The sequence below is a fragment of the Coturnix japonica genome, chromosome 1 (assembly GCF_001577835.2).
Source record: "Coturnix japonica isolate 7356 chromosome 1, Coturnix japonica 2.1, whole genome shotgun sequence".
Classification (NCBI taxonomy): domain Eukaryota; kingdom Metazoa; phylum Chordata; class Aves; order Galliformes; family Phasianidae; genus Coturnix; species Coturnix japonica.
In genome coordinates this window covers 95,972,871-96,000,781 of record NC_029516.1, presented here as the reverse complement: position 1 = coordinate 96,000,781, position 27,911 = coordinate 95,972,871, and the positions used below count along the sequence as shown (strand labels likewise).

General features: G+C 41.0%; 1 protein-coding gene across 3 annotated transcripts; it reads right to left on the bottom strand.

Moving 5' to 3' along the window:
- Positions 1 to 27: 27 nt before the first annotated feature.
- MORC3 (MORC family CW-type zinc finger 3) lies at positions 28 to 27,590 on the bottom strand. 3 transcript variants are annotated; one of them, XM_015882243.2, is made up of 18 exons: positions 27,437 to 27,546; positions 25,800 to 26,006; positions 22,618 to 22,690; positions 19,656 to 19,788; positions 18,294 to 18,508; positions 17,864 to 18,011; positions 15,775 to 15,922; positions 14,672 to 14,803; positions 14,268 to 14,387; positions 13,726 to 13,823; positions 9,894 to 9,998; positions 9,658 to 9,780; positions 9,479 to 9,553; positions 8,726 to 8,762; positions 7,000 to 7,187; positions 5,590 to 6,448; positions 5,035 to 5,198; positions 28 to 2,338 (listed from the first exon to the last, which is right to left on the bottom strand). In XM_015882243.2, the coding sequence occupies exons 4-18, from the start codon at positions 19,685 to 19,687 to the stop codon at positions 2,185 to 2,187; spliced, it is 2,598 nt and encodes an 865-aa protein (XP_015737729.1). In that variant the 5' UTR covers positions 19,688 to 19,788; positions 22,618 to 22,690; positions 25,800 to 26,006; positions 27,437 to 27,546; the 3' UTR covers positions 28 to 2,184. The 3 variants fall into 3 exon arrangements, with proteins under 3 accessions (XP_015737729.1, XP_015737707.1, XP_015737718.1); XM_015882221.2 differs by lacking the exon at positions 25,800 to 26,006 and having other exon boundaries at positions 27,437 to 27,590; XM_015882232.2 differs by lacking the exons at positions 28 to 2,338; positions 25,800 to 26,006 and adding an exon at positions 2,348 to 3,041 and having other exon boundaries at positions 27,437 to 27,590.
- Between the last annotated feature and the right edge of the window lie 321 nt (positions 27,591 to 27,911).

The following is a 27,911-nucleotide window of genomic DNA, read 5'->3' as shown; positions in this document are numbered from 1 at the left end:
ATGAAGGAAACACGGCACCCCATCACGTGTTTTTGATCCAGCAAATTCAGGTTTATTTTTTTTTTTTCCGTTTTTATTTTTTACAAAAAATACATTTTGACAAATAAAAAGCATTTCCATCAGTCCGCTGCTCTTCCAAGTGTAAACGTACACTGTAATTTTTCCCGTTTTTAATATAGACTTAACGCTATATTTTATGTCATCTACAATAAACTCAGCTACAGAATCTCATGAAACGTAATAAATAACGATGAAGGAATGGAAACTACACAGCAAAAAAAAAAAAAAAAAAAAAAAAAGGAAATCAGAAACTTTTTAAAAGTCATATTTAAAAGTTATATTACAGCCACCTCTCCAAAAAAACCAAACATTCGATTTAGCCACCATGAAAGCAAAGCAATATTGCATTATCCTTATTGGCGTACTGGAACAGAAAGCATCCTGAAATCAAAAGTACTGCCCGCTGGAAGAAAATGAGCTATAACTAAGTGGAACCTAATCCAATCAAATATGGACAGCTAACAGTGCAAAAGCCAAAACCCTTGGCTTTACAAAAAGGACAATTCCTAATAACAAACACTGAATGCAGTTTTGTGGTTTTTTAATCTTTTTTTTTAAAGCAAAAACTGTTTTTCTTGATCACTGTTTGGATGATGAATACCACCAGAGATAAAAGGTGGGCTCTTCACCCACCCTTTATTCCTGATTACCTCAATGGAAAAAGCATGCAGTTGGCTGAAGAGAATACTGTCACCACCGTAATAAAACAAGTTTAATGGCTTAATAATTACTGTGATAATTTAAGAGGGAAAAAAAGAGAGGGACTCATCTATCTTACCTGTAATAGAAGACACCTAAATATTAAGACAGCATAAACAAGTCACATTTGAACATTTTCAGCCTTAGCTTACTTTGTTGTTTAACACCACAGATAAGAAAACACACCTCTCCTTCTCAAAATCTTTGACTAGATAAGCAAGGATTTAGTAGCCTGACCCATTTACATGCAGCATCACCCACTGCGATTGAAAGGTAAGCTTCAGCCTGAGAGACTCACGGGCAGACTGCTTGCTTTATGCTACAACACTTTTTCCTCTGAGGTAAAATACACAAATTAATTGAATACATCAACGAGCCTCTATGCCAATTATTTTTTGCATTGGGCTGCCCTGAAGTAAGGCCTTAAAGCCTCAAGAGGTGGTGTTACAGCAGAGGTCTCCAGGAATCCTACCCTAGCTTTGCATACATTCTCTCCAATGGACCACCAGCTGCTTTTGGCTTAGAAAAATGGCAGGCAAGAGCCGCATGTGAATACTGACCACTTGAACTCATGTGCTGGAACGTACTGGATTTATAAGCCAGTACTGCTGCATTCAATTGAGAAGCATGGGGTAGAACCAATCATCCCTCTGACTGCACTCCAATACCATCTGGTTCTTGGAACAAGGAAGTAACAGTCAAACAGCAGGGGCAGGACACAAGACTGAAAAGGCTGAAATATCCCATGGATTTGTTTATGCTGTAAGATTATGTACAGATCATGCCCTTTAGCAACACCAGAAAATCCAAAAGGGTATCAAAGATCATCCATATTTGGAGTAAAACCCCTAAAGATTTTTTCTTTTGGTAATAAGACATAAATACTGCCAATATGGCCCAAATTTCCATCTATTAGTTAAATTTCTAACCCATTAATGCAACACACAACATTGTTGATAGCAATGAAAATACTGTAGTTTACAATAAAGTTACTGAGGTTTGTTCTGGGAAGAAAATCAGCAAGGTTCTCCTTTTATTTTTGCATTGTTTGTAATATATTCCACTGGTAGGATTTTGGATGAGGAAAAAAAACTGCATCTGTAAGACCAACAGTCAACCAAAACTTTTGTAGAAAAGTATTAACATTCTTAATCATAAAAATATTTGCAAATTTAATTACAAATACATTTTAAAAGCAAAATCTTTTAAGTACAACGAGGTTGGTCAATATTGACAGTGTTCATTTAAGAGAAAGTTAAGATAATACCCACTGCATCCGTGGGAACACCTAAACGCACAGAGTATATACATTTATTGATCAAACTGTGAAGTATATAAAGTGAAGAAGCAGTATTTACACTTCTGAGCCTATAATAAAGGTTAAACTGGAAGATCAAGTAGGGGTTTGTTGAAAATCTTAAGATCTTAAGTACTGCTGATTTCATGCATTTGTTCTACAACTTGTCCTAAAATTTCATCCACTACGTCAATGTCGTAATTGACTTGTTGCAAGTCTAGATCAGGCATGATTGTAGCCAAAAGCTGTCCAACATTCACTCGAAGGGAGCGCAGTTTCAGGCTGTGAAGAAATAATTTGAGATGTTTAGATATGGATGAAGTTTCACATCCAAATACACAGAATGTAAATTAACAAAGTTGGAGTAACATTCAGTAATAGAAATGGTTGGTATGTGACTTCCATAAACCAACAGAGAGCTTATGAAATTGAAACTGCAACAAGATCATTTCGAGATCTATCATTTTTTCACAGCTTATTGTCTTGAGTTTTAACTTTGAAGGCGTGTATTTCCTTTGTTTCAAACAAATACTAAGATTTCTGCCTTTCCCAGAATGGATTAAAGGTTTTTTTCAATACTTCTATTGAAGTTAGCAAATAAACACTGGCATAACCCTTTTTCCTACAACACCTTTTTATTTCTCAAACCAGTATTTAAAAATATTTAATACATTTAGGATTTGCCAACTACCATCACACATGCGAACAAAGGAAGAGAAAACAAAGAGGAAAGAAAAAAAGAGAAGGTATGAAAGAGTAGTTTGTCCAGAGGTTTGAAAGCATGAAGACAAAGCAGCAATTTTAATAATGGGGAAAATATTATTTCTCCTCTTTTTGATTTCTTTCACGATTCCACTGCCCTATCCTCTTCCTGGTCAAATTGCTTCTAAGTCATTCATCCCTTCTCTTGAGCATTTCCTTTACCATTATTTTCTTTATTATCTCCAGTAGCCATTCTTCATAGAGTCATTACATCCCAAAGGACCTGTAAGTACACCACAAGTAATGCATGCAATTTCTAGTTCTTCTATGTAGAAGTAGTCAGATGCAGTAAGCAAAAAGTAAAATGCTGGCAGATGCAGGGGAGACTGAATCCCAGAACAAAAACAAAAACCAAACAAATTTAGGTTAAAAGGGGCCCGGTAGGCACTGGGTGCTCCCACTACAAGAGGCACTGTTGATTTGCATTCATCTTCTAATCCGCCTTCACTACAGCCCAGGACCTCAGCTTGCCCACCTGCAGAGATTATTCCTAGCAGAAAGCACAGAACATCATTGCTGCCTTTACTGAGCTTTCACGATATTTCTTTTGGTCATTTTTTTCCTACTTTCCAAGGTCCCTCAACAGTAGTGCTACCATCCAAGGTACGAGTGATCTCCTCCAACTCAGCTCCACTGTAAGTTTACCAAGTTAATTGTGTTCTGTCACGTAGGCCATTAAGGAAGCCATTAACAATTACTGGCCTTGATACTGATGCTCAGGCTTAGCAGACTAGCAGCCTGCTATGCAGGTTCACAACCCACCACCTAGTCCACCGGTCTAAGTCATATCTCACAAAATTTGGTTATAATATTATGGCAGACTAAGTTGAAAGCTTTTCTAAAATGAAGGCCAACTCTCCCCTTATCCACAGAGCTGGTCATCTCAATGGAAAGGTTACCAAGCTGGAAAGGCAATCTTTGCCCTCAGTAAATTCTAGGCTGATTGTTTCTGATCACCTTGACTATCATGAGCTTACATGCAGCTACCAGGCAGATTTGATTCAGGGCCTTCTCAGGAACTGAGATTGGACTGGCCATTCTGTAGTTCAGATCCTCCTTTCTGCCTGCCCTGAATATGGGCATGACAACTTTTTTTTTTTCCTTTTAATTATTATTATTAATTTTTTATTTAAACCACTTATCAGGGACCTGCCACAAACTTTTGGACATCATCACAAGGCCAACTCTCCACCATCTGGCCAGCTCTATCACATTTCATCTGATTCCATGGACTTGGGTATGCTGAGTTTGCTTGCTTCCATCTTGTATACATACATACACAGAATCACAGAGTGACCCGGGTTGGAAGGGACCTCAAGGATCATGTAGTTCCAACCCCCCTGCCTGGCAGGGCCACCAAACATACACCTTTACTAGATCAGGTTGCCCAGGGCCCCGTCCAACCTGGTCTTGAACACCTCCAAGGACGGGGCATCCACAACCTCCCTGGGCAGCCTGTTCCAGGGCCTAACCACTCTCCTAGTGAAGAACTTCCCCCTAACATCCAACCTAAATCTTCCCTCTTTCAACTTAAAACCATTTCCCCGTGTCCTGCTATTGTCAGCCCTTTTGAAGAGTTTACTCCCCTCCTGGGAGTAAGTTCCCTTCAGGTACTGAAAGGCTGCTTCTTTTATGTGTTTGCTGTTTTTTATTAATGGAGAGCAGCAAGATCCCTACTTGGAGGTGTAAACTTTTGTTCAGTTCAAAGATACACCCTGAACATTGGCAGTTCCAGAGGATTGGCCTGCAGCAAATTCTTACATGAAAGGTCAAATCAGTTCCAAAACCGAAAACAAACTCTTTGCAGTATGGTACTACTGAGTCAAGAAATAAAAATAGCATGCAAAAGCAAAGATCATCTGCACAACATAAGCTAATGAACTCCTTTCTTGCTTCCTTTCTTTTTCTGCTTGTTTTACAAGCTAGAATCTAAGAATTCTTATAAGATTTTCAGTACTTAAAGAGTCACTATGACATTCTATTGGGCAATGGTCAAGTACTTGCTTAAGCAGCACTAAGTTGAGACTAAAAAAAAATCAGTGGATGAAGAGATGAAGCATAAGTTTAATCAACTTAGAAGTCACAAGAGGCAGCAAAATAATTCCAAGAACCACGTTTTATTATATGATTGTCAGACATGATCTTTGTCAAGGTCTTTTATGTACAATCAGCCAACGAAAGTCTTGAAATAAATCTAGGAAGAAAAAATTTGATACCTTTCTCCATCAGAAAAATTAACAGTGTCTTCTACATTACTGGCTGTAGAATCATTTGCGTGTGCTACTGCTTGTGGGATTGAAGCCTTTAAATCTGCAATTTCTGATTTAAGCTCTTCACACTGACAGGCGATTTTATTTTTCTCCGCTTCCAGTAGTTCCACCTAGCAAATAAATAAAAATAAATATTTTTACACTTTGATTTGTTGTGTTTAATATAAACACAGCCAATACAAAAGCTTTTAATCAGCTTTTTGGTGACATTTTATGATATTGTAACCTACAGACTGTTTTAAAGTAGCCAGTTGAACAGTATGCTGTCAGCCTGCTGTCAGACTCTCAAGTTTGCTTATTGCTGTCAATGGAATCCAAGAAAGCAAAAGATTCCAGGCTAGATTATATTTTTTCCCCATCCTTCTAGGAGTCTAGATTAATAAATAGACTGAATTTAACCATACAACATGTTGTGCACTGGAACTGCTACAACACATTCGCCTAAGAAAATGGAAAGTTACATTCTTCATTTGAAATAATCCAGTGCTTTAACCAGCATACCTGACTTTTGTATTCGTCTCTCTCGATGGTGCATTTGTCCAGTTGCCTGAAAACATCATCCAGCTGCACAGCGATTTCATCTACCTCGCTCTTACTTTCACCGTCAGCACAGCGGCTGCATTCAGTTTTTAAGTTCTGCAGAGTACTGCACTGCTCTTTTAGCTTTGCTATTTCTTCTAAGGCCTGTTCATAGAGAAGGGTCGTTTCCGCCAAACTTCTTTCATGAACATTTTCTTCTGCAACAGTTGTTTCTGCCAAACTTCTCTCATGACCATTTTCTTCTGCAACTGTCTCAGTTGACTGATGGCACATTTCTTTTTTCACATACTTATCATTCATTTCTAGTATCCTCTGTTCCAGTGTTTCTACTTGCTTAGTTAGTGCTTCACATTTGGTTTGGTACATCTCTTTCTCTTTGCTTACTAATAGCAGCTGATTTCTCAGTTCGTTCCCAAGATCTGCAGATGTCTCAGATAGATTATTTACATTGTGCAGGTTAGTTTCCTCTTCTGCACTGGGAACTTGAATACCGATGTCATCTTCCACCTCTTCCTTTTTAACAACCAAACCTGGGACCTCCGTCTGCGTTGCAGAGGTCAGCTGTTCGCTTTTTGATTCTGAAGTACTTGCACTGCAGGGTTCTTTTACATCACTATTTTTTTCCTGCCCCTCCTGGTCAACATTTATACACTCAGTTTTTATCACTGGAACATCAGAATCTGCTGAAGGCTTTGGAGTGCTGCTCTCCTCTAAAATAATGACATCGTCATCATCATCATGCCTGTTGAATGTTCTGTCACTTAAACGACGCGTCTTTATAGTTACAGGTGTCACACTGATGAGTATCTTCCGTTTCAGACTGAGAAAGGAAACATTAAACTGATTATTGTATCGCTCAGATACTGCAAATGTGTCTAAGCACACAATTCAAAACTACTACCGGATAACTAGAAAGGGATGCCTCCTTGAAGAGCATCTTAAGATCATGAGTCACAGTAAATACCTATTCTGTAAAAACTATGGCTGACATCCACACACAAGATTATTACTTTCATATATTAGTTTGAGACAGACTCAACATTTTTGGGGTGGGGAAGACCTATAAGAGAGGTTAAGGAAAACATCCTGTAGAACGAGGTTAACGCAATACAGTCTTTTTCCTAAATTAAGGCAAGCCACTAAGCAATTCTCCTTGACAACACAGTATTTTCATTATATTGCTCTCACTTTTGTTCTTCATGCAGTTCCTAGGCATCCTTAATTAACATGGTTCTTCCTGTATTACCAAAAAGCGACACATGAACTTTGGCAGCTGTGACCCAAAGATGGGACTACACCTGACACCGTTTTTGTTTAAAAGAATTATTAATTTTAAAAATAAACCCATCTATTTTGTACAGGTTCACTAACCTGGTATCAGAATCAGAATGAGGTGAAGATACTGATCTATTTGAAATAAGCAGAGGTCTTTTGACAGAAGCATTTGATGTTTCTGGTAAAAGTGCTCTTGGAACAGCTTCCCTTCCACTCATGGGTGTGAACGTTCTAAAGTCTTTACTTGAGGAAACTGACGTTTTTAAAAGCATTTCATTACTGATCTATAAGATAACGTTAAGAACAAAAAGCAATAGACATTAGGAGAGTCTTCAGAATAAGTTTCAAGTAGTTTCACTGACTATCTGAAAACACTTAAAATTAGGACACACATTTCTGCTGTATACTGCAAGGATTCTCCACAGAGCAATCTCCATCAACCCAGGCTCAATAAGAAAGGTGGACTATACCCCCTTGTTAAAAAACAAGCAAAAAAAGAGTTAGCTTAATGATCACATACACAGAAAATAAGCAAAACAGGACAGAAAGTTAACTGCTTCCTTCACGTCTTTTCCATGCTGGTTTAAGTCAGGTATTAGAAAAGATAATCATCACATAACAGTTGAAAGTAGCAAGGTTTCTTGTTTGTTTCTTTTAAAATCTGGATTACAGACTCCTGGCGGATTTCTCAGGAGACTACAGCTGCAAACTCCTTCCCATGCAGAGATTTACTGTTGTCAGAAAGCAGCTATCTGATCTTAAAAGCGTTTCCCAAGAAATACCTATTATAGGTACCACGCAGAATCCTGGGGAGTGCTTTTTCCCAGCCTTTTCTGTACCTGTGTCTGAAGTCTGACCGTCAAACACAAAATATGGGACAATTCTCTCTCTTAATACTGCTAATAATTAGTTCCATAAAATATTTCATTCATTTTGGACGTGCAGAAATAACTTTCCTACTTGGATAAAACTAATTGCAGGAAAATGAATATGACCAAGCAGATACGTTAAAACAGCACGTGGAAGATCTTTTATAAAGAGACCGAGTGGCCTGAAGTTCAGTTACTTTGAAAGCTACATCTCACTTCAGAAACCCGATTCTGAGTTCCAATCTGTATATTCTTATCACTACATCATTTTTATTTGCATCTCTATTTGAATTTGAGCGCTTCCTTGCAAAACAAACTCTCAAGAACACAGCTATGACAAATTCTGTCCTTCCCCCACTCCCTCTTTTTAAGGACATCTTTACTTTTATATCTTTATCCACATATCCCTCTACAAAAAAATCCACTTCCAACAACCAGATATTGTGCTATGAAAAACAAGTAGCAGTGACTGACTTATTTTCTGGTATTATTTTGTGAGGCAGCTTCATCCCCTTCAAACTCTTTCTTCAGTACGACATATCATAGTATCACAGTCTCGTGCGGGTTGGAAGAGACCTTAGAGATCATCGAGTCCAACCCCCGGGATTCGAGCCTCTTGTGTAGCAGAGCGGCACTTCTACCAGTTGCGCCACAGGGGGATTCGAACCCGGGCCCCGGTGTTGCAAAGCGGCACTTCTACCACTGCGCCACCGGGGCACACCTATAAAATGTAGCATTGACTTCTATCAACAGACAGAAGAGACAGATTGCTGGCTTACCAATAGAAAGCACAGCCTACACGGCTATCAAAAAGGTTGCTGGCCTAATCAGTTGGCCACTATTTAAAGCAAACCAACTCAGAGCCTAGTGAACTGGATCAAACTGCACAGCAGTGGTGCCAGAACGAACAATGGCTACCAAAGTTGGTTTGCCGTCAAGTTAAGGAGAGTTACCTGGTACTCAAGGCGTTTCTTCAGTTTTTCCCTGTCTCTGCACAGGAGCAAGGGGAAAGAAAAAATAATTATCTTAGATTGAAAATGTTCATTAATTGTGAAACCAAAATCACATCACTTAAATCAGAAACTAAACACCTTATTTTCAGCAATATACACTGAATTTCTAACATTCTCTTCCACTGAATGAAAATTTTCTGCATGAACTCTGAAGCTACTAGTTGAGCTAAATGAAAGCTGAATTTAAACTTCAAACAAGTTCTCTCTCAGATTAAAATAAAGGTTTGAAAAACAGTAAGAATGCTTTTCAGAATGTAAACCAGCAGAGTTCATTAAGATTGCTCAAGTATTTTTTTTCCCCGTGATCTTAACTAGGAACCCTCAAATTCTTAAACAAACATACTGAGGCTTTCAGCTTCTTGAAAATAGTAGTCACCCAGGCGAGGGCTCTTAACATCCATAACAACTTGTTTCTCTCTAACATACTATACCTTGTTGCTTTATTCTCCTTACTTGTTACTAAATGATAGAGGCCTCTTCACCTCCAACAACACATCAACATGCTAATAACAGAGAAAAGAAAAACACTGTTCATCTATTCACGGCTGTGTTGAGGTTTTGACTTCAGGGTGCTGTTTTCTGACTGGATGAGTTCTTAGAAGAGCTGCAGTTATGCCACAGGTGAGAGAAAAGGGTGTTTAGCTTTCACGTTCCTTTCTTAGTGTAGGAATCCTTGAAATCTCCAGTACTCACTTTTTCTTATAAGTTTTCTCATATGTGGGATGTATTAAGTCATCATCTTCTGGTTCTTCTGGCACATTACAATCCCTGAGTTAAGAAAAAATAAAGACCTTAACATATGCGCTTACATTAGGCAATAAAGTAATAAAGTTCAAAGCAGTGTTTAGATAGTCATCTAAATATAATTTTACCGGAACTGTGGGTCAGGGTTCAGTGTGCAGTACCACTTCTCTGGCAAATGCTCTATTCCATCTGGTAGCTTCCGCCACTTCAGACACGCATCACATTGCACCCATGTCTGATCAGGCTGCTTTCTGTAATGGAAAAAAACATACCACGACTTTCACATGAACAATTTATTTGCACCATCGTGAATAAAGCAGTGATAACAACATGTAATGCTCTTCTATTTGAAAGTGATACTCACTGTATCTCCTCAACCGGCAAAGCTAATGGATACTCTTCATTTTTCTTTGCTTTCATTTCATTCCAGTAGTCATTAAGTTTTTCTCCTAATGCTGCTATTGTAAGCCTGAAAACAAAAGTTTTTCAGAGAATACATGAAGAAGTAAAATCTTAGCACAGCAAGAATGTTTACAGACAACAGTGAAATAATAAGTATATGAACCACCCTAATACTTACATCTTCACAATAGTAAGCTTTTCACTTTCAGTAAACCCCAGAAGTTGTGGGGACAAGTGTTTGTCAGATATAAAGGATATGATGGGCCCAGATATGGCCTTAAGTTGCACCAGGGCAAGCTTAGGTTGGATATTAGGAAGAACTTCTTTACAGAAAGGGTAGTTAGGTACTGGAATAGGCTCCCCAGGGAGGTGGTTGAATCACCATCCATGGTTGTGTTTAAGATCCGTTTGGATGTGGTGATCAGGGATATGATTTAGTGTAGGGTTGTTAGAGTTAGGGTTCTGGTTAGGCTGCAGTTGGACTTGATGATCTTCCAGGTCTTTTCCAACCTGGGTAATTCTATGATTCTATAAAAATCTGGTGGTTTTCCCCTGTATTAATTTTTAGCTTTAGGATTAGTTTTCTTATCAGGAACCTAATCATTTCACAACTGTATGACCATCAGAGCAGGCACACAGGAAAGAGTGATGTGAAAGAGGAATAAGGAATCTAGTCTAGGCCAGAAAATTTCCACCTCAAACATCTCTGAATCCAAGTCATGAATTTTGCGGCCTGAAGAAGGAATTAGCAAAGGGGCAGAAATGAACAGCAACGCACGGACTGAATCTCTTTTGGTAAAGGGAGAGAGGCAAGTAAGTTCATGCTGATCACAGCATTAAAGCACGGTCTTATGTTTCTGCTTTGGGACGGGACTTTACATTTTAAACTTCTGTAGAAGCAATCTTTTGTAAAACAAAGAAACAAGCAGTTTCTTACTACAAGTGCCAAAAAACAACAACAAAAACCGATCAGCGCTCACTGTGCCAGCTTGCAGAAACACGGTGTAAAACCTGATTAATAGAAGTGCCTATCCCATGCATACCCTTTGCCAAAGGAACTGTTAGTGCTACCACAAAAGAAATGGTTCAGGGAACGTTTGTGCTGCAACAACAAGCACGAGATTGATTCCCTGGTCTATTTTAACTTGTGTTCTCATTAATAGCTCTGCTAGCTCAATAGCTGCAGCCACAGGAACTGCTTGAAGCTGCCATCACCACTGCAAAGAGGAACACAGTGAGCTATTTAAAAATACAGGCAGATTGAACTGTAGAGGCTGTAGCAGTTACGTTGCCAGCTACCAATCTTGCTTCTCCTCCATTGAGAGCTGTGGTTTCAATGGCAGGAATGGCTGGCGTTATCCTGCCACAGCTCCTCAACTACCACAGTGAACTGCTTAGTTCATTACAGCACTCTGATACTGCTTCTAGGTTACTTGTATACACAGAGCTTCATACAGTATACTTGACTAACCCATCAATGTGCTTGATCCCTGCAGACTACCCTATCTACTTATTACATTTTAACTCTCTGCATATTCTCTCTATCACACACATACACACTGCAAAGACTAAGTGCCAGCTACTGCTAAGACCTGTGCATATGAGTGGAGATAGGTGCCAGCTACTGGAGTCAGCCTTGAGATCAGGAGTCAGCTGCTGCAGCAAGCAAGGGTCCTCACCTTGTACAACTGGCACCAAGTTGCTGGGAGCACCTGGAGAAGAACAAGTGCCTGAATCTTCATCAAACTTAGCATGCACATGGATATGCATGTGCATTAACCAGCAAGCTTCAAGCTGAACTTGCCAGTGAGTAGCAGGCCCCAGGTCTAGGGCTAGGCCAAAGGGTCAGTCTGTGCTCGTTTGTCCAGAGGCACATGCAAGTGTGCCTTCTGGGGACAGTATATCAGAAATAGTGCACTCAGCAGAAATAGTCACCTCAGCAAGACCAGAGAGGCATTAGTCTCTCTGTACTCAGTACTGGTAAGGCCACATCTCAAGTGCTGTGTTCAGTTTTGGGCTCCTTGCTGCAGGTGAGGCCCAGTAGAATGTCCAGAGAAAGACTATAAAGCTGTGATGGGTCTGGAGCACAGGTCTTATGAGGAGCAGCTAAGGGGGCTGGGATTGTTCAGTCTGAAGAAGAAGAGGCTCAAGAGACACCTTGCTGCTCTCACCTGAAAGGAGGCTGTGGCAAGGTGAGGGTTGGCCTCTTCTAGGCAGCTAGTAATAGGCTGAGGGGGAACTGAAGAGTTGTACTATGGGAGGTTCAGGTTGGGTATTAGGTTAAATTTCTTCTCAGTAAGAGTGATGAGACTCTGGAGCACACTGCCCATGGAGGTGGTGCAGTCACCATCCCTGGAGGTGTTCAAGAGCCGTGTGGATGTGGCACTGAGGGACGTGGGCAATAGGCATGGTGGGTGTGGGCTGATGGTTGGACTGGGTGATCTGTGAGGTCTTTTCTAACCTTAATAATTCTATGCTTTTTAAAGTGTGCATTTTGTTTTGATTTGTACTGAGCAACAAGGAAGACCATTCAGCATGCAGTGGACCTATGGACTGCATTAAAAGACCTAAAATTGGGCCAGGAGTGTCAAGCAATCAGAGGAGCTGTGATGGTACTCAATACACTTACTAATATAAACTGTAAAGTATGTACCCTCACTAGTGACCTTCAATCTCTACCTGTTGAGGAAAAGAAGGGTACACATCTGCCTACATCCACACTTTATGCAAGGCCCAGACATAGGTGCTACTGAAGGGAACGTACCAGCCTTGTGTCTGCATCTCTGAGACACGTGCTCAACTAATTAAGCCTGCAAATGGGAAAGTGACAGGGAAGACAGACACCCTGGGTCCCCAGACTAGGCCAGGGGGCATCCAGGGACACAGCTGCTGGGGGAGGCAGCTGCTCCTAACATCCCTTAACACCAAGCAGCACAGAAGATAGAAAATGCCTCATCATCTTGAAAGGAAAGAAAACACAGTGAAGTAAATCCCTATGTTTGCATCTAGGAGATTTTCCCTAGACATTTTTCCTGCTGAGGTAACTCACCCTTCCTCCCCTTTCCTTCCCCACACACATCTCCATCCACAATGCTAGTGCAATCAATTCACAGAAGAGCATCATAAACAAAATAAGCAATTCTTCTGGCTTAAGAACAATTTTTTTTTATTATTTTTTCAAATCAGATTAGATTCTCAACCAGGTTTACAGTGCAGCTATAATAAGTAACACACTAGATACTAACTGATGGAATCAAGCTTCATTCCAAATCACAGCTGCCTTCAGGTAGCTCTGTATCTTTTAAATGCTCTGTCAGGAAAACTGAAGTCTACTCTTAAAAAAGAAACTAAAAACAGTGGATGAAAAAAATGTCTAAAAACAAAGACAAAAAACAAACAACCCCCAGGAAACTGTGATGAATCACTATGAATTGACAATCATGTGGGATTCATATCTCACAGTTTTAATCTCCTGCTGTACAAATACCCAGAACTAAGCTAGTTATTCTGGGCTCATCCCACAGTCAGTGAAGGGCAGAGTTGCAATCAATTGCTTTTAGGGCATCTGCTTAAAAAATGATGAGTACTGTACCCTTGATTTCACTGTCTGCACAATGACCACACTATGATCAGCATATACATTAACATCCTACCCTTCCGTTTAAAAGAGTCATGCGGTTTAATGATCGAACACAGTATTCACACTGCTTAAACGGGAAGAAATCTTTTACAGTCAAGTATCTCCCAGTGAAAAATACTATTAAATTAAAAGCCTATGCAAAATACATATTTACCTGTATTCGTTCGTGTAGTCAAAATCTTGTTTGTTATGGGTTGGTTTCAGGAAGTTGCACTCGATAATCCCAACTACACCAACACCCATGTTGTTCGCCTGTAAAAAATTAAGATCCATCAGGGAGAACAAAACAAATCCTATACTAAAACTGTAGGATCTTGACAGAAGTAATTATAATTTATATATCCACAGCCTCCTGCTTTATGAATAATCTCCAAAAGAACTCTTGATGCAGATCCACCAGACAAAAAGAATGAACACCCTACAACCCATCCCTCTTTTTGTTCTGAAAGACACAATGAATTCTGTATCTCATGCATTAAGCTTAGTTTCAAAAGTTAAACAACTGCATATAACTCAATAACTCATTAATTCAATAATAACAACTCAATAACTCAATAACTGCTATGCCAACTGAAAAAGGTGTATTGACAAAAAAACACATTAGTTTTCACCTGTATTCTTTAAAATAAATAAATCAGCATTTGAGTGAAAATGATTTCTAACGACGTTAAAGCATTTTTCAGCTTAAATTCCTACCTTTAGCTGACAGCCAACTCTTTCGTAAGCTTTGATGAGTCTGTTTTTATGATACATCATTATTCCATAGTGATCTTTGTTTCTACAGTTAAATCCAAACGTAATTCTTACTGTCTTAGCCTTTTATCAGATATTAAGGAAAAGTACAGTTAATGTAATGTGACACAAGTAGTATATAGACTTTGAGGGGCTCATTCTAAACTGGGTCCTGGTATTTTCTCTTTTATTTTCCCTCATTATTCTAAGTATTGAGATAGTTCCTGTGGTATGTCTTCACAGAAAATACTTAATTAAAGAACAACCATAAAGACAGCTGCAACATTCCCAGAACAATCTAGACAGCTTACACACACACAGTCTCATCATTAAATTAAGCATTCAGTCATCACATTAATAAAGGATACATTCAAAAACTTTGGCCTATATATATCACGTTCAATGAAAGCGAGGCTCTTGGAAACCAGCTGCGTTTTCACTTTTTGTCCTCGCAGAATGATTTGCATTCTTGGCTTCAGATACAAAATACTGCAGTAAGCCTACAAAATATACAATAATTCCCGTTATTCAAAACAACAGCAATGAGATCACAGAATCACAGAATTGTAGGGGTTGGAAGGGACCTCTAGAGATCATCGAGTCCAACCCCCCTGCCAAAGCAGGCTCCCTACACCATGTCACACAGGTAGGCGTCCAGTCAGGTCTTGAATATCTCCAGAGAAGGAAACTCCACCACCTCCCTGGGCAGCCTGTTCCAGTGCTCTGTCACCTAAAAAAACCCGTGCACCTAAAAATCCTCAAGAAAAACATACTGTAAAACATTTACCACGTTTGGAAAGACAAATCCAGATTTAAGAAGTTACAAACTGTTTTTTTCGCTCCTCCAACTTGACTCCACAAACCACAGGAAACTCAAGTGCACATATATAATACAAATCACATTGACAGCAATTGAAAGAGGACTTTCGTGAATACGGCAACTTAATCAGGTGTCTGAAGATACCGTTTTACCATTATAAGAGTTTTTAATTGTGTTCAGATATACAAGCCTATATTCTTATTCCCTACTTGGAGCTTAAAAATTATATCACAGACGGGAAACAATGGGGGAAGCAATGGGAAAACAATAAAAAAAAAAAAAATAGGAAAAAACAACAGGAAAAAACAACAGGAAAAAACAACAGGAAAAAACAACAGGAAAAAACAACAGGAAAAAACAACAGGAAAAAACAACAGGAAAAAACAATAGGAAAAACAATAGAAAAAAACAATAGAAAAAAACAATAGGAAAAAAAAACCCAGCTGAAGCTCATAATTTACAGTAGTTCACAAACACACCCTGTTTTCCAAATACTCTTGACCCATTTGCCCTAACATTTAAATTCTGACCGTCTTTTTTCCAATCAACATCCCTATAGTACGGCATGTAACATCACAACAAAACCATACATCTTTTGGTTTCCACAGAACAAGTAAATAAATGAAAAAACAAAAAGAAAAGCATACATACTCTTAGTGAGTAGTCACTTTCTGGAACTATCTGGTCCAGTCTCTCTTGTTTTTTATATCCTCTTTTCCCTGTTTCATCTAAGTCTTCTGGAATCCTGATGTCGTATTTATCCTTGTCGAAGTCAAATTCCGTTTTATTATTTTTATCTCTAAGAATAAGAAATAAATTCAATTAAGAGAGGGAAAAAAGAAGATTGAGGTGAACCTGATATCTCTAATTATTTGCCATTTCTGCTTAACTAAGGTGCTTACTCTATCATTCTGCTTATAACTTCCAGATGTACTGCTTATCTATGATAAATATCCTTCCTGACCACAAGACTTCTATAATAAGAGCAACATCCTTGAAATAGGGGCACAAATCCAAAACAGTAATCAGTCAGTAGAGACTAGATGAAAACTAGGCGTCCTTAGAAAACCTATGGCCAAACATGGACAAAGTGAGTAGGGAGACACCTCCCCAGACAACCACTGAAGACTCCCACACAAGTGCAGAAGGCTCAGTTATGTCTGTGTAGCCTTGTACTAGTATAATCCTGTGAATATGTAGTAGGCAGGTGTGGCTTAGGTGTATATTAAAATATCCTAACTACAAATAGAGGAAGATGTGAAGATATGATTTGTGGAGATGACCCATCTTGCATCACGTGCAGAGAGAAACATCTGCCCTCTTAACACTTGTTTTACCAAAGCATTTCAGGTTTTAAAAGTGGTCAACAAACCCAGAGGATATCACAAAGATGCAAGAAAAAAAAAGACATGAAGAAACAGAACTCCTTTGAGCCATAGTGGTTTTCCTTGCAGACTTGCTAGAATTCAAAAACATTCACTAGCTTCTTTTAGAAGTCCAAGGGATATAAGAGAAATGTTAGCAAATAAAACTTGCATAAATTCTAACTTCATTTGTGAAGTGCAATTAGAACAGAAGAACTCAGTATCACCGAGAACACCAGCTGGGCCATGATGCACACATTCCTTCTCAATGCAAAATTCCTCAACAATGCAAACTGCCTAAGATTCTTACTGCTGTGAGAATGACAAACTACAACTTCTTACCTCAGTCATTTTTCATCACAATTTCTTACTGCAGTGCTCACCAGAGGGTTTCTTTTATTTAATTGCACTGGCTGTAGTTTTGCACAACATTCAGATATAGATTTTGTTACCTCCAGCTTTCTTGCATAAAAATCTACTAAGCTAAAAGTGATGTAAGTTCCAAAATACAGAAGAAACTAATGAAATAGGAAAAGAATAAAAAAAGCTTTTCATTGGTTTTGATTGACCGAGATTTTGTTCTTTAACATTTAATCCACTGTAACCCAGAATGAGTCTTCTCCCCATCCCTTTTTTAATGATAGGCAAGAATAAACTATTTTCCTGCCAAATTTACTGGCCCATAAAAGCACTTGACATTGCTTCTTATGGATACCTTGCTATTTCAGGTATTTAAAACTGCAATAAACTAAACACTCAGGAGCGTAACATGAGGTAACAAGTTCCCAAACAATTAGTTCCATCACTGTTAAAGGCAAGTTAGAACTATTCCAGATGGACCATCATATGGGCTCCCTGCAAGTAAGGGAACAGCAACCAAATAAGAGGAGGAAAGAGAAAGGAGATAAGAAATGATAACACCCAGCTGCCACTGCTACAACAGCTGTTTAAAGAAAGAATACAGCAACTCCAAGCTACCACAGTCTAAAAATCCATTCTTCTGTGAATAAAACATACGTAGATGAATGTAATTAACTGCATCTATTTACTTGGACTCCTGTTTGTACTGTGATAAACAGTAAGAAGTTTAGAAAGGTCCGAGTCTCTCCCCATTGGTTTGAGATACTAGATTTATAATTCATCTGTTTCAATTTTTTCTTCTGGAACAGTAACAATATTTTACCAAAATGAAATATGGAATCCTTCAAGTTCTCCTTTGTTCAAATGGATCTGAGTCTAATTTCACCAACTGCAGCTAACTCTCCATCCAGTCTTCTTCAGTTACTCTGCAAAAAAACCCTCGTGTACTTGCATACACCGAAGAGATAATGCAAATGAAAGAAAGAAAAGGTATGAACAACTGGGCCTCATCTTACCTTCTCAGATTCCAAATTATGATTCTTGTCCCTTTTTTCCCCATTATAGCATCGAGCTCGGCCACTAATTTCTCCTCCGTAGAAAATAAAGAATGTGTTAAGATGGCCTTCAAACTGTTTTTGGATTCTGCTGGATCACTTATCTGTCGTACGCAAAATGTTAAGGAAAGTAACTTTACATGTAAAAGAAAATAAAGAAATCAGAAGATTAGTAAACTTCTGCAATAGGATCCCACACCCCTCATAGGCTCTCATTGCACAATTCAAATACAGAGCTCCAAAAAATGTAACAGTTTTTAACACATTATAACTTAAATAACCTTCTGCCCATCTTAGAACGTATCTGAAAAAGACAATAAGAAGATTTCCTTTACCAGTCAAGTTTGACACACATACACAACTTCGTGTTCAGGAATTGTCAAAAGGATATGTTGGTTGTTGAATGTCACTATAGGAACCATGACATGTTCCGCTTTTGTGACTTCCAGGTAAGTTTGAGACAAGAGACCGACGCTCATGGTTTCTCCATTCTTGGTGAAGACTATTGCATCTCTTCCCAGGCGCATGGACCCTGATTTAAACCCGTTTCCATACAGTCCCACTGGAACACGGCCATTCATCACAGATTTCTCACTGAAGCCGAAGCTGATATGAAATAAACCAGATATTAGAAGACTGTAAAAAGCCCCACAAACAACTGAAAACCCAAAAGATGCATGCAAGGTGCATCAAATTTGACTTAACCATATATTGAATCCATCTCTTGTTCTAAAGATCAGGGACTGCTATGCAATTAAACAATGAACAGCAACACAAACTCTGAGAATCAACACCTACATAACATTCCTAAAATCACAACACAATTAAAAGATGAATCTAACTTTCTCTAAAGTATTATCTAAAAGACTCCATCTGCCTCGAGTCATTAGAAACACATGGGAATATACCTATGCATATTTATCCACTGGCTTTGCAATAAATACTGAAAAAAAGCCCCTTAGGTTATTTTCCCCCTTAGTCACTCCCCCCTATTTGCTTAAATATATACAATCTACATATTTTCTACGGGTAACTAAACATTACACTTGAAGTCAAACGGGTAACTGTATATGGAGCATGGAATTTAACAAATAAACTATTAATTATGGTATATTGCAGGAAAAGAAAACAGTCATTTGAATTCAAGCTTCCTCAAATTGATATCCAGAGACTTATCTGGAGGCAGATGAACATCTTTCACACTAGAAGAGAATTTGGAACAGCAATCTGTTTGCTAACTGCAGGAACAAACTGCAGAAAGAATAGTTCAAACACTACGGGATATTAAAATGTAAAATGATAATCAACATCAATTTAATTCCCATCCCCTTAACATTTCTGCAGTACATTTTCAGCACTCCAAAGTATTGGATTGAACTGAACATCCCTTGTCTCTCATTTGCTAACTTAGTCTAAAGCATGCGCAAACAGGGAAAATAATCTCCTTACTTCCACTGAAGGGTACTACAGAGAGTTTACATTGCACATGCCCTGAACAGAAAGTTAAATGGGAATGCTGATGGAAAGGATAAAAGGAAACTAGGAAATAAAACAAACAGCCAAAACTATATGAAAGCTGTACTAGCATCTCACTTCTAGAGCCTCACTTATGTAATCACTCACCCTCAGAAGTGCTAAATAGAAAAATGAGGATAGTCGATTACATGTGAGAGAAAGGAGTTAAATTAAGCAATAACAAAAATAGAAATTGGAATAATGACAAGAAAAAATATACACAAAAGAGATTATCCACCTTAGCATTTTGTGCAGCTTCTCTGAGTTCATACCATTCCCGTTATCAGTGAACGTCAAGCATATATTGTTGTTTATCACTGTTTTGTCTATCCATATCTGTTTGGCACTCACATCAGGATCGTAAGCGTTATCTGAAGTGGGAGAAAAGTAAACAAGAACAGGATACTAAGAAAGAAAGGAATCATAGAAAAGTTAACACATAAAACATGTTTGCAGTGAAAGTACTTTAATTCCAGTGAAGATGCCAAACAGCAACTCTCAAAGTTATTGAATGTGTCATACAGAAAACACAACACAGCCTTATCTGGTAGTCATAAGCACACAGTCTATCCACCAAACATTAGCCTTGCAGTGCTGTAGCTATATGGAATTGCTGTCCCTAACTTTATTACAGTGCTGTGCTTCATCAAAGAGACGTTTGCCCAGTATTGCATTGTGGGCTCTCAATTTTACACTCATGGTGATCCTATGACCCTGTAGGGGCACACTGCGAACTAACAAAGCTCTACAATTACAGCAGTTTTTCATCTCTGCAGTCAGGTATGTGGTATTTGCAGGAATTATGTGCTCGCTCAGATTCCTCAGGAAAGTCGTGGGATATCTGTCAACTTCTGCACAGAAATAAAGAGCTTTTCTATTAGGAGTTTTTAATAAAGGAAACGTTGTGCTAAATATGAAACCTCCTACAATACCATCCTCTTGATAGTTAGCAACAGTAGATTAAAACATTACAATGACAAAGCTCCATCAAAAGCCAGCAAACTTTGCCTGAGAACCGAGACATTTTCTAGTCACTACAAATGACAGTGACGTACAGCCAAAAGCTTTGGCTGAGATGAGCAGCTGGGACAGAGAACAGAAAACAAAAACCAGACAAGTTTCTACTTTTGCTTTCTGCCTCCCAGGCAGCTGTTGCAAAATTCACTTTCAGCCACTGAAACACTGGCTCTCAGGTGGCAAGGTTACTGTCCATACTCCAGATGCTGACACATACACATGGCTACAAAAGTATCTTACCAACTAGGGGTATTCTAAATGAGAAATCAGACATTAAAAAAAAAAGTAAAAGCCTGAAGCCCAAGTGCTGAAGGCCCAAGTGAAAAAAATGACTGCTGTTCTACTTCATTACCTGCAAAGCCAATAGCCACAAATGTATATCTTGCTACTGCAAGTTGTTCAGAAGCCTGTCCTTAGGAAGGCCTGACTTCTACAGACATATAAAATGCTTTACCTTAAAACTCCCTATTTGCAGGATTTGAAAGAGCTGTGAAAGAACTGGTGTCCCTGCATCACTATCTGTTTTGCAGGTTCAACTGAAAGGCAGAAATACACAGCTCAGGCCAACACAGCAGCCATAAAAAGCAACCATAGCTCACAGTTTTCTGTCTGTGAGTACAAACTACACACTGCACCCACAGTGAAAAAGTTCATAAAAATAGTTCAGCATCAACAAAAGAGGATATTTCAAGCACAATCAGACTGAAAATACTTCAGGTCCATACTTTGTGCAGCTCTCCTTATTTGCCAGCTCACCAGCTCTCTCTAGATGCCCCATTTAAGTAGCACAAACAGTTCACTTACATTTAAACTGACTGAGGCTTAGAAATCAGCAACATAATTACCAAAACACTGACTAGAGCTTAAAAAGCAAATCTTGCCTCAGTAATGCAGCCCAATTAATACCGCTTGATATTTGGCATACGGTATAGATCACAGTCTCACAGTCTCGTGCGGGTTGGAAGGGACCTTAGAGATCATCAAGTCCAACCCCCAGGATTTGAGCCCTGTGTAGCAGAGCGGCACTTCTACCACTTGTACCACAGGGGGATTCGAACCCGGGCCTCTGGTGTTGCAAAGCAGCACTCCTACCACTGCGCCACCACATGCACACAGCATGTGAAAGACAGTTTACAAAACCAAGATGACCAGCTAGTCATGCCACTTTTGGATCTCTGTTAAAGCAAAGCATACAGCATAACAGGAAGGAAGAAGGCATGTGTCCACGCCTTGCACAGAACATGTTTGCTAACTCCAAGCAGGTATGGCGTGACAAGATAAGACAGCTGAAATGACTTAGCTTTTCAGCCATGACTCATCACTAAAACATCCAGTCCTTCCCATAGCCATACGGTTATGATTTCCATCTTTGTGCCAATGCTGGCCCTATCTAGCAGAAATTTTCTTATTTTGTTAGGTTCCTCCTCTTCCGAATTAACAACTGACAAAACCAGCACAGAAGAAGCAAAGGAATGTGTGAGCAGAAGAGCTGCTCCCTTGGGCAGTAGAGAGCTGCTAGATCAGCAGATCTTTCCATACCACACCTTTACTTTAAGGAAACAGAGAAAGTACGCTAATCATTCCCCAGCTAAAGAAACAAGGAAGAATATTTACTTAACAGTTACTCAAAATAAAAGACAAAATGACAAACAGGATCTAATAAGCCAAATGTATACTCAAGCCCTAACAAACAGCAGATAATAAAAGCAGTAACAAAACTACTAGGATGCTGATGAATAGACTGTTAAAAGAAACTACTCGAGCATAAGCCATCAGCCAGGAACTTTGTAACCCAAAAGAAAATAAGGATGTTTGAGGGGTATTGTGTCAATGTCATGAAATCACTGTGAGATGTTTTGGAAGAAGTGAAGAAAAAGGAAAGGTCCAATGGGTGGCAGAGGAATAAGGGGAGTAACACAGGCTGGTTGCATGCAAGCTGGTCAAAATGCTTTCATGGTTGGACCCTTTGTCACTCAGTTAGAAACAGAGATTAATGAGAATGTACAGCAACTTCTTATAATGAGCGTGCTCTCTCATCTTAATGTGTACCGGCATGTCTTTGTCCTAACAAAATTCAAACCTGGTCAACCACATCAAGCAGGAATAGAATAAGATCTTACTTGATGGAACAAAAAATAACAACTGGCAACAAAAAGTACGACAAGTATTAATGATCCACATACCTATAAGCTCAGCAACTGCACTGAAGGGCCAGGTGTGACTGGTAGAGTTGGTATGCAAGAACTTTGGGCAAAGCTGAAATAAAAGAGAAACAACAGCATCAGTTTGTGATCCGGTGTGAAGTTACAAAAAACCATTAATGCTTCCACCCAAAAGTAACAACCTTAACACAAGCTCTCAAATATTAAAAATGTAAATCTTAAACCATGAGTATTAATCTGGAAAAAAACACCTAATACACCCAGTGACTTTACTGCCTAACGTCATTGATCCCTTTACCCATATTGATCAAAACTGCCTGTTACTGAGACCTGGCAGATTCTTTCAAATGCAGGTTGGTGCTGCTGGCAACTCGGACTCCTGTATTTCAGCCTCACTTATGATCAGATGTAACCACAAGAATGTAGGCACTACTAGGACTACAAGGCAACGTGCACAATAATGTATTTATGTGACACATTTTATAGGTGTCAGTGATAAAAGTATTCTCAAGTCATTCACAAAAGCCTAGGTTTGTATACGTTCACCTAGATCAAAAGAACAGGAAAAGCAGAACGAGGGATCACAGAACTTAAGGATTTAGTGTAATCAGTGATAGAACTAGAGGTAATGGTTTTAAGCTGCGCCAGGGCAGATTCAGGCTGGACATTAGGAAGTATTACTTCTTGGAAAGGGTAGTCAGGCATTGGAATGCACTGCCCAGGGAGGTGGTGGAGTCACCAACCATGGGAGTGTTCAAGAAACGTTTGGATGTGGTGCTGAGGGACATGATTTAGCCGGGAAGTTATCAGTAATGGTTGGACTAGATGATCTTTTAGGTCTTTTCCAACTTTGATAATTCTGTGATTTGTCAGTGCAGTGTTTGGGGAAGTTTAACTGTTGATCTTGATATGGGTGTATTTGCAGACAATACCTGTAATTATACTTTTACAAGCTCTTGAGCACAGACAGTGCATATATATGCCTATGTCTTATCAGCATAATTACACTGGTGGCATAAAAAGCATCCACAAATCTCACCTTGATTCAAAGGTCATAGAGAGCACCCGACATGCTTTAGGACTGGAGCTTAACTCTGGTATTTCCCTACCAAGCTGGACTGCAAGTATAGACAGACACTACATTCTTTACTGCCATGTGTTTTTAAATTACCATTTTATAAACTGTGGCAAATTGAATCAGCTGAAGTCATTGTACTTTTTTACAATTCCCAGCTTACTAATAATTCAGAATTCAAGATATCGAGCCCAATTACTGGAAACAGCATGTACAGCACAGCTCTTGGTTACATGGAGCTTTCAGTTTCTCTGAGCCAGCAGTGCGGCTCTGGCAGCTTGGAAAGCAAATGGGGATCTGGGCTCCATCAGGAGAGGGGTGGTCAGCAGGGATAGGGAGTGATTGTCCCTTCTACTCGGCTCTTGTGAGGCCCCATCTGGAGTACTGTGTCAGGTGTGGAGCCTCAGTACAAGAAAGACATAAGATTTTGGAAAGGGTCCAGAAGGGCCAGAAGAATGATCAGGGGCTGGAGCACTCCCTATGAGGACAGGCTGAGGGAGTTGGGTTTGTTCAGCCTGGAGAAGAGAGGTTTGCAGGGTGATCATTGCAGCCTTTCAGTAACTGAGGGAACTTACTCCCAGGAGGGGAGTAACTCTTCAAAAGGGCTGACCAATAGCAGGACACGGGAAATGGTTTTAAGTTAAAAGAGGGAAGATTTAAGGTTGGATGTTAGGGGGAAGTTCTTCACTAGGAGAGTGGTGAGGCCCTGGAACAGGCTGCCAGGGAGGTTGTGGATGCCCGTCCTTGGAGGTGTTCAAGGCCAGGTTGGAACGGGGCCCTGGGCAACCTGATCTAGTAATGTGTATGTTTGGTGGCCCTGCAGGCAGGGGGGTTGGAACTACATGATCCTTGAGGTCCCAACCCGGGTCATTCTGTGATTCTGTGATCTGAAAGAAAAGCCCCCACTAGTTTTGAATTCAAAGCTGTGAGCCTCCCCTGGTCAGACAATGCTGAGGAAAGGAAGAACTTCAGCATCTCTGAGACTGACAATCAGAGCTGTGTCCTCTTTCCTGTGATGCAGAGTTTGGATCAGTATGGCAAGAAAATCTCATCATGCACTGCCTGGGTAATGTGATGCCTCTCCATTCCTCGTGTCACTGCTGCACACCAGTGACCAACTCTGAAAAGAAACATCTTTCATAAACAAACATAAGAATTACACCAGTCTCTCCTGGGTGGCTGTTTCAGGTTGTGAAAAGGGCTGAGGGGTGGCACCCAGCTGCAGGAACGTGAACACTTGCTCAAAACTAGAAGATACAGGTTAGAACATGAGACCTTTTAGACACTGGTTCTTGGCTCTAAAGCTTCCTCAGCTAAAGGTGAGCATCTTGGAGAGGGTAGTTCACAGGAAAAGGTACAGAATCACAGAATGACCCGGGTTGGAAGGAACCTCAAGTATTATGAAGTTCCAACTCCCCTAACACAGGGAGGGCCACCAACCTCCACATTTAATGCTAGACCAGGCTGCCCAGGGCTCCATCCAACCTGGCCTTGAACACCTGGAGGGAAAGAGCATCCACAACCTCTCTGGGCAGCCTGTGCCAGCACCTCACCACTCTCATAGTAAAGAGCTTCCCTCTGACGTCCAACCTAAATCTTCCCTCCTTCAACTTAGAACCATTTCCCCCCGTCCTGCTGTTATCAACCCTTTCAAAGAGTTGCAACAGCATCATTTACTAATGGAAGGCTGTGAAACAAGGACACACAAGAAAATCAGACTAAGAAGATCATAGAATCATAGAATGACCCGGGTTGGAAGGGACCTCAAGGATCATGGAGTTCCAACCCCCCTGCCTGGCAGGGCCACCAAACATACACATTTACTAGATCAGGTTGCCCAGAGCCCCGTCCAACCTGGTCTTGAACACCTCCAAGGATGGGGCATCCACAACCTCCCTGGGCAGCCTGTTCCAGGGCCTCACCACTCTCCTAGTGAAGAACTTTCCCCTAACATCCAACCTAAAGGAATGGGGAACAGACCAAGGGTATCCCTAGCTTGCTTCAAAGCATATCCTGCTGCCAACACAACTGAGGTGGAACTCGATGGAAAATATTTAAGCCTATTTAGCTTTGAGCTATACAGTACCAAGGGTACAGTACGAGTGTTAATCTCCAGGTAAATGCTCACATTTGGCTATGTCGCTATAGCTGTGGTTGAGATGATCCAGCTGCTTTGTACACTGACCAAAACCATTATGTCCGTGAGTGGGTTTTGCTTAATGATTTCATTTGGCATCCATGTGCAGCGAATTTCCTTCTGAAAATCCAACTCAACTTCAAACCGCATCTACAGTTCATCTGACAGAAAGACACACTGTACCAGGCAGAACATGTCCTACAATTATGAGCAGTAAATATTTAAGAACAAAGCAGCAGCTTTGAGAATTTTAGTTTTCCCAAAAAAAACTGAACCATTCCATCTCTCACAGATCATCTCATGCACAAGTCATAACTACCGAGCACACAGCCTTGTCTTTTAGAGCTATTCTGCAGCTTTTGGCTGAACAACACCACTGCCATTCTCTTCCTCCTGCTTTTCTTCCATCTGGCTGCTTGTTTCCTTTCTCCTCCCTCCCACTGCACTGATACACTTACATGACCACAACACAGCAGAGGTTTGTCATCTGTAAATCTGCCAATGTCATTTCTGCCCATAGCCCAAGTCACGCTACCCACAACAGATGTCAACGCAGGCACACTTTTTCCCCTGAGGAAACCTTAACGCATTCTGAAGCATTACGTTATCTAAAACGCCAGGTGAGCCCTTCCCTAAGAAAGCAAATCAGGCACTTACAGCAATTAAAGCGCTGAAATAGAAGTGTAATTCCCAAACTTCAAACGGGTGAGCTCTGCAATTACGCCAATTAATTTAAGGTAATTTAAGCAGCGCTGAGAGCAGACTGATGCATCATAAATATCCTGAGCTGGAAGGGAGCCATAAAGATGACCCAGTCCAACACGTGACATAGGCGTTACGCTCTGACACCTGAGCAGATACTTTCCTGTAAGGATCCAGCTTCCCCACCACCACCACCACTCAATTCCTGATTTCAAAGCAAGGCCCCGAGCCATGTGTCCGCGTTGCTCCTGTTACTTAGAGACGTACACAACACAAACGAGAAAGTCCCTCAAAAATAGCCAGTTTCAACCGCGGCGTAGCGAGCAACTGAAAGAGCCGCGGCACCTCCGTTCGCACTGAGAGTATTCATCACAGAATCACAGAATTATCAAGGTTGGAAAAGACCTAGAAGATCATCTAGTCCAACCATTCCCAATACTTCCCGGCTAAATCATATTCATCAACACAACATCCAGACAAGATGAGAGTAAATAAGGAAGAGGCTGCAGGGGAAGGACGGCAGCGAGCAATGCGACACCGAGCAGCGCAGCGGGTCTGGCGGCTCCCACCCCCACCGCCCTCGGCTGGTAGGACGGGAGCGCTGGACGGGGAGAGCTGGGAGCGGCTGCAAACCCGACTGGATCTGCCTTCCCTACAAGGGCCAGGAACGCCCGCCCGGCCCCGAGCACACCCAGCCGCCCTTCAGCCTCCCGCTTCGGCTGCAGAACGGCGATCGCTGTCCAGTCTCCCGCTTCCTCCTCCCAGAGGCGTCCAGCGGGATGTTCCCTCAGCCTCCACGGCCCCGCGCAGCCGCCACCCCCGCTCGCCCCTCCTCCTCCTCCTCCTTCTCCTCCTCCCTCGCTAAGGCCCATCCGGCCTTTCGCAGTCCCCTCCACCGCTCCCGAGCCCCGCGCTGAGGCGCTCACCGCGCTGAGGCGGATGCCGCCCTGAGTTTTCGCCGCCATCTTTTGTGCCGCAGCGAGAGCCGGGGCGGGAAAGAGAAGGGAATGGGGCCGTCGGGGAGCGCCCAGAGCGCGCACATCCGCCTCGCCCCCCTCACGGCCCTTCCGTCGCCAGCCGCAACCTCTTCCGGAGGGGGCTGGGCTTAGCGCTTAGGCCGCGCCTCCCTCCGCTCGTTGCCCCTTGTGGGGAGGCGGGGCCATGGCCTCTGTGGCTGCTGGAGGGAGGGTTTGTTGTGTTTTGCCTTCTCGCTCTTTTTTAGGTAAAAATGCGCGGGCTCTACGGCCACGCCTGGGGGTGGGGCCTGAGAGGGCATCCGACGGCTGCCGGCAGGTGGATGTGAGGCAGCGATGTGTGCTCACAGCCCAGAGAGATAACAGCATCCTGGGCTGCATCAGGAGTGGGCAACAGGAAGAGAATGAGGGTCATCCCCGTCTGCTC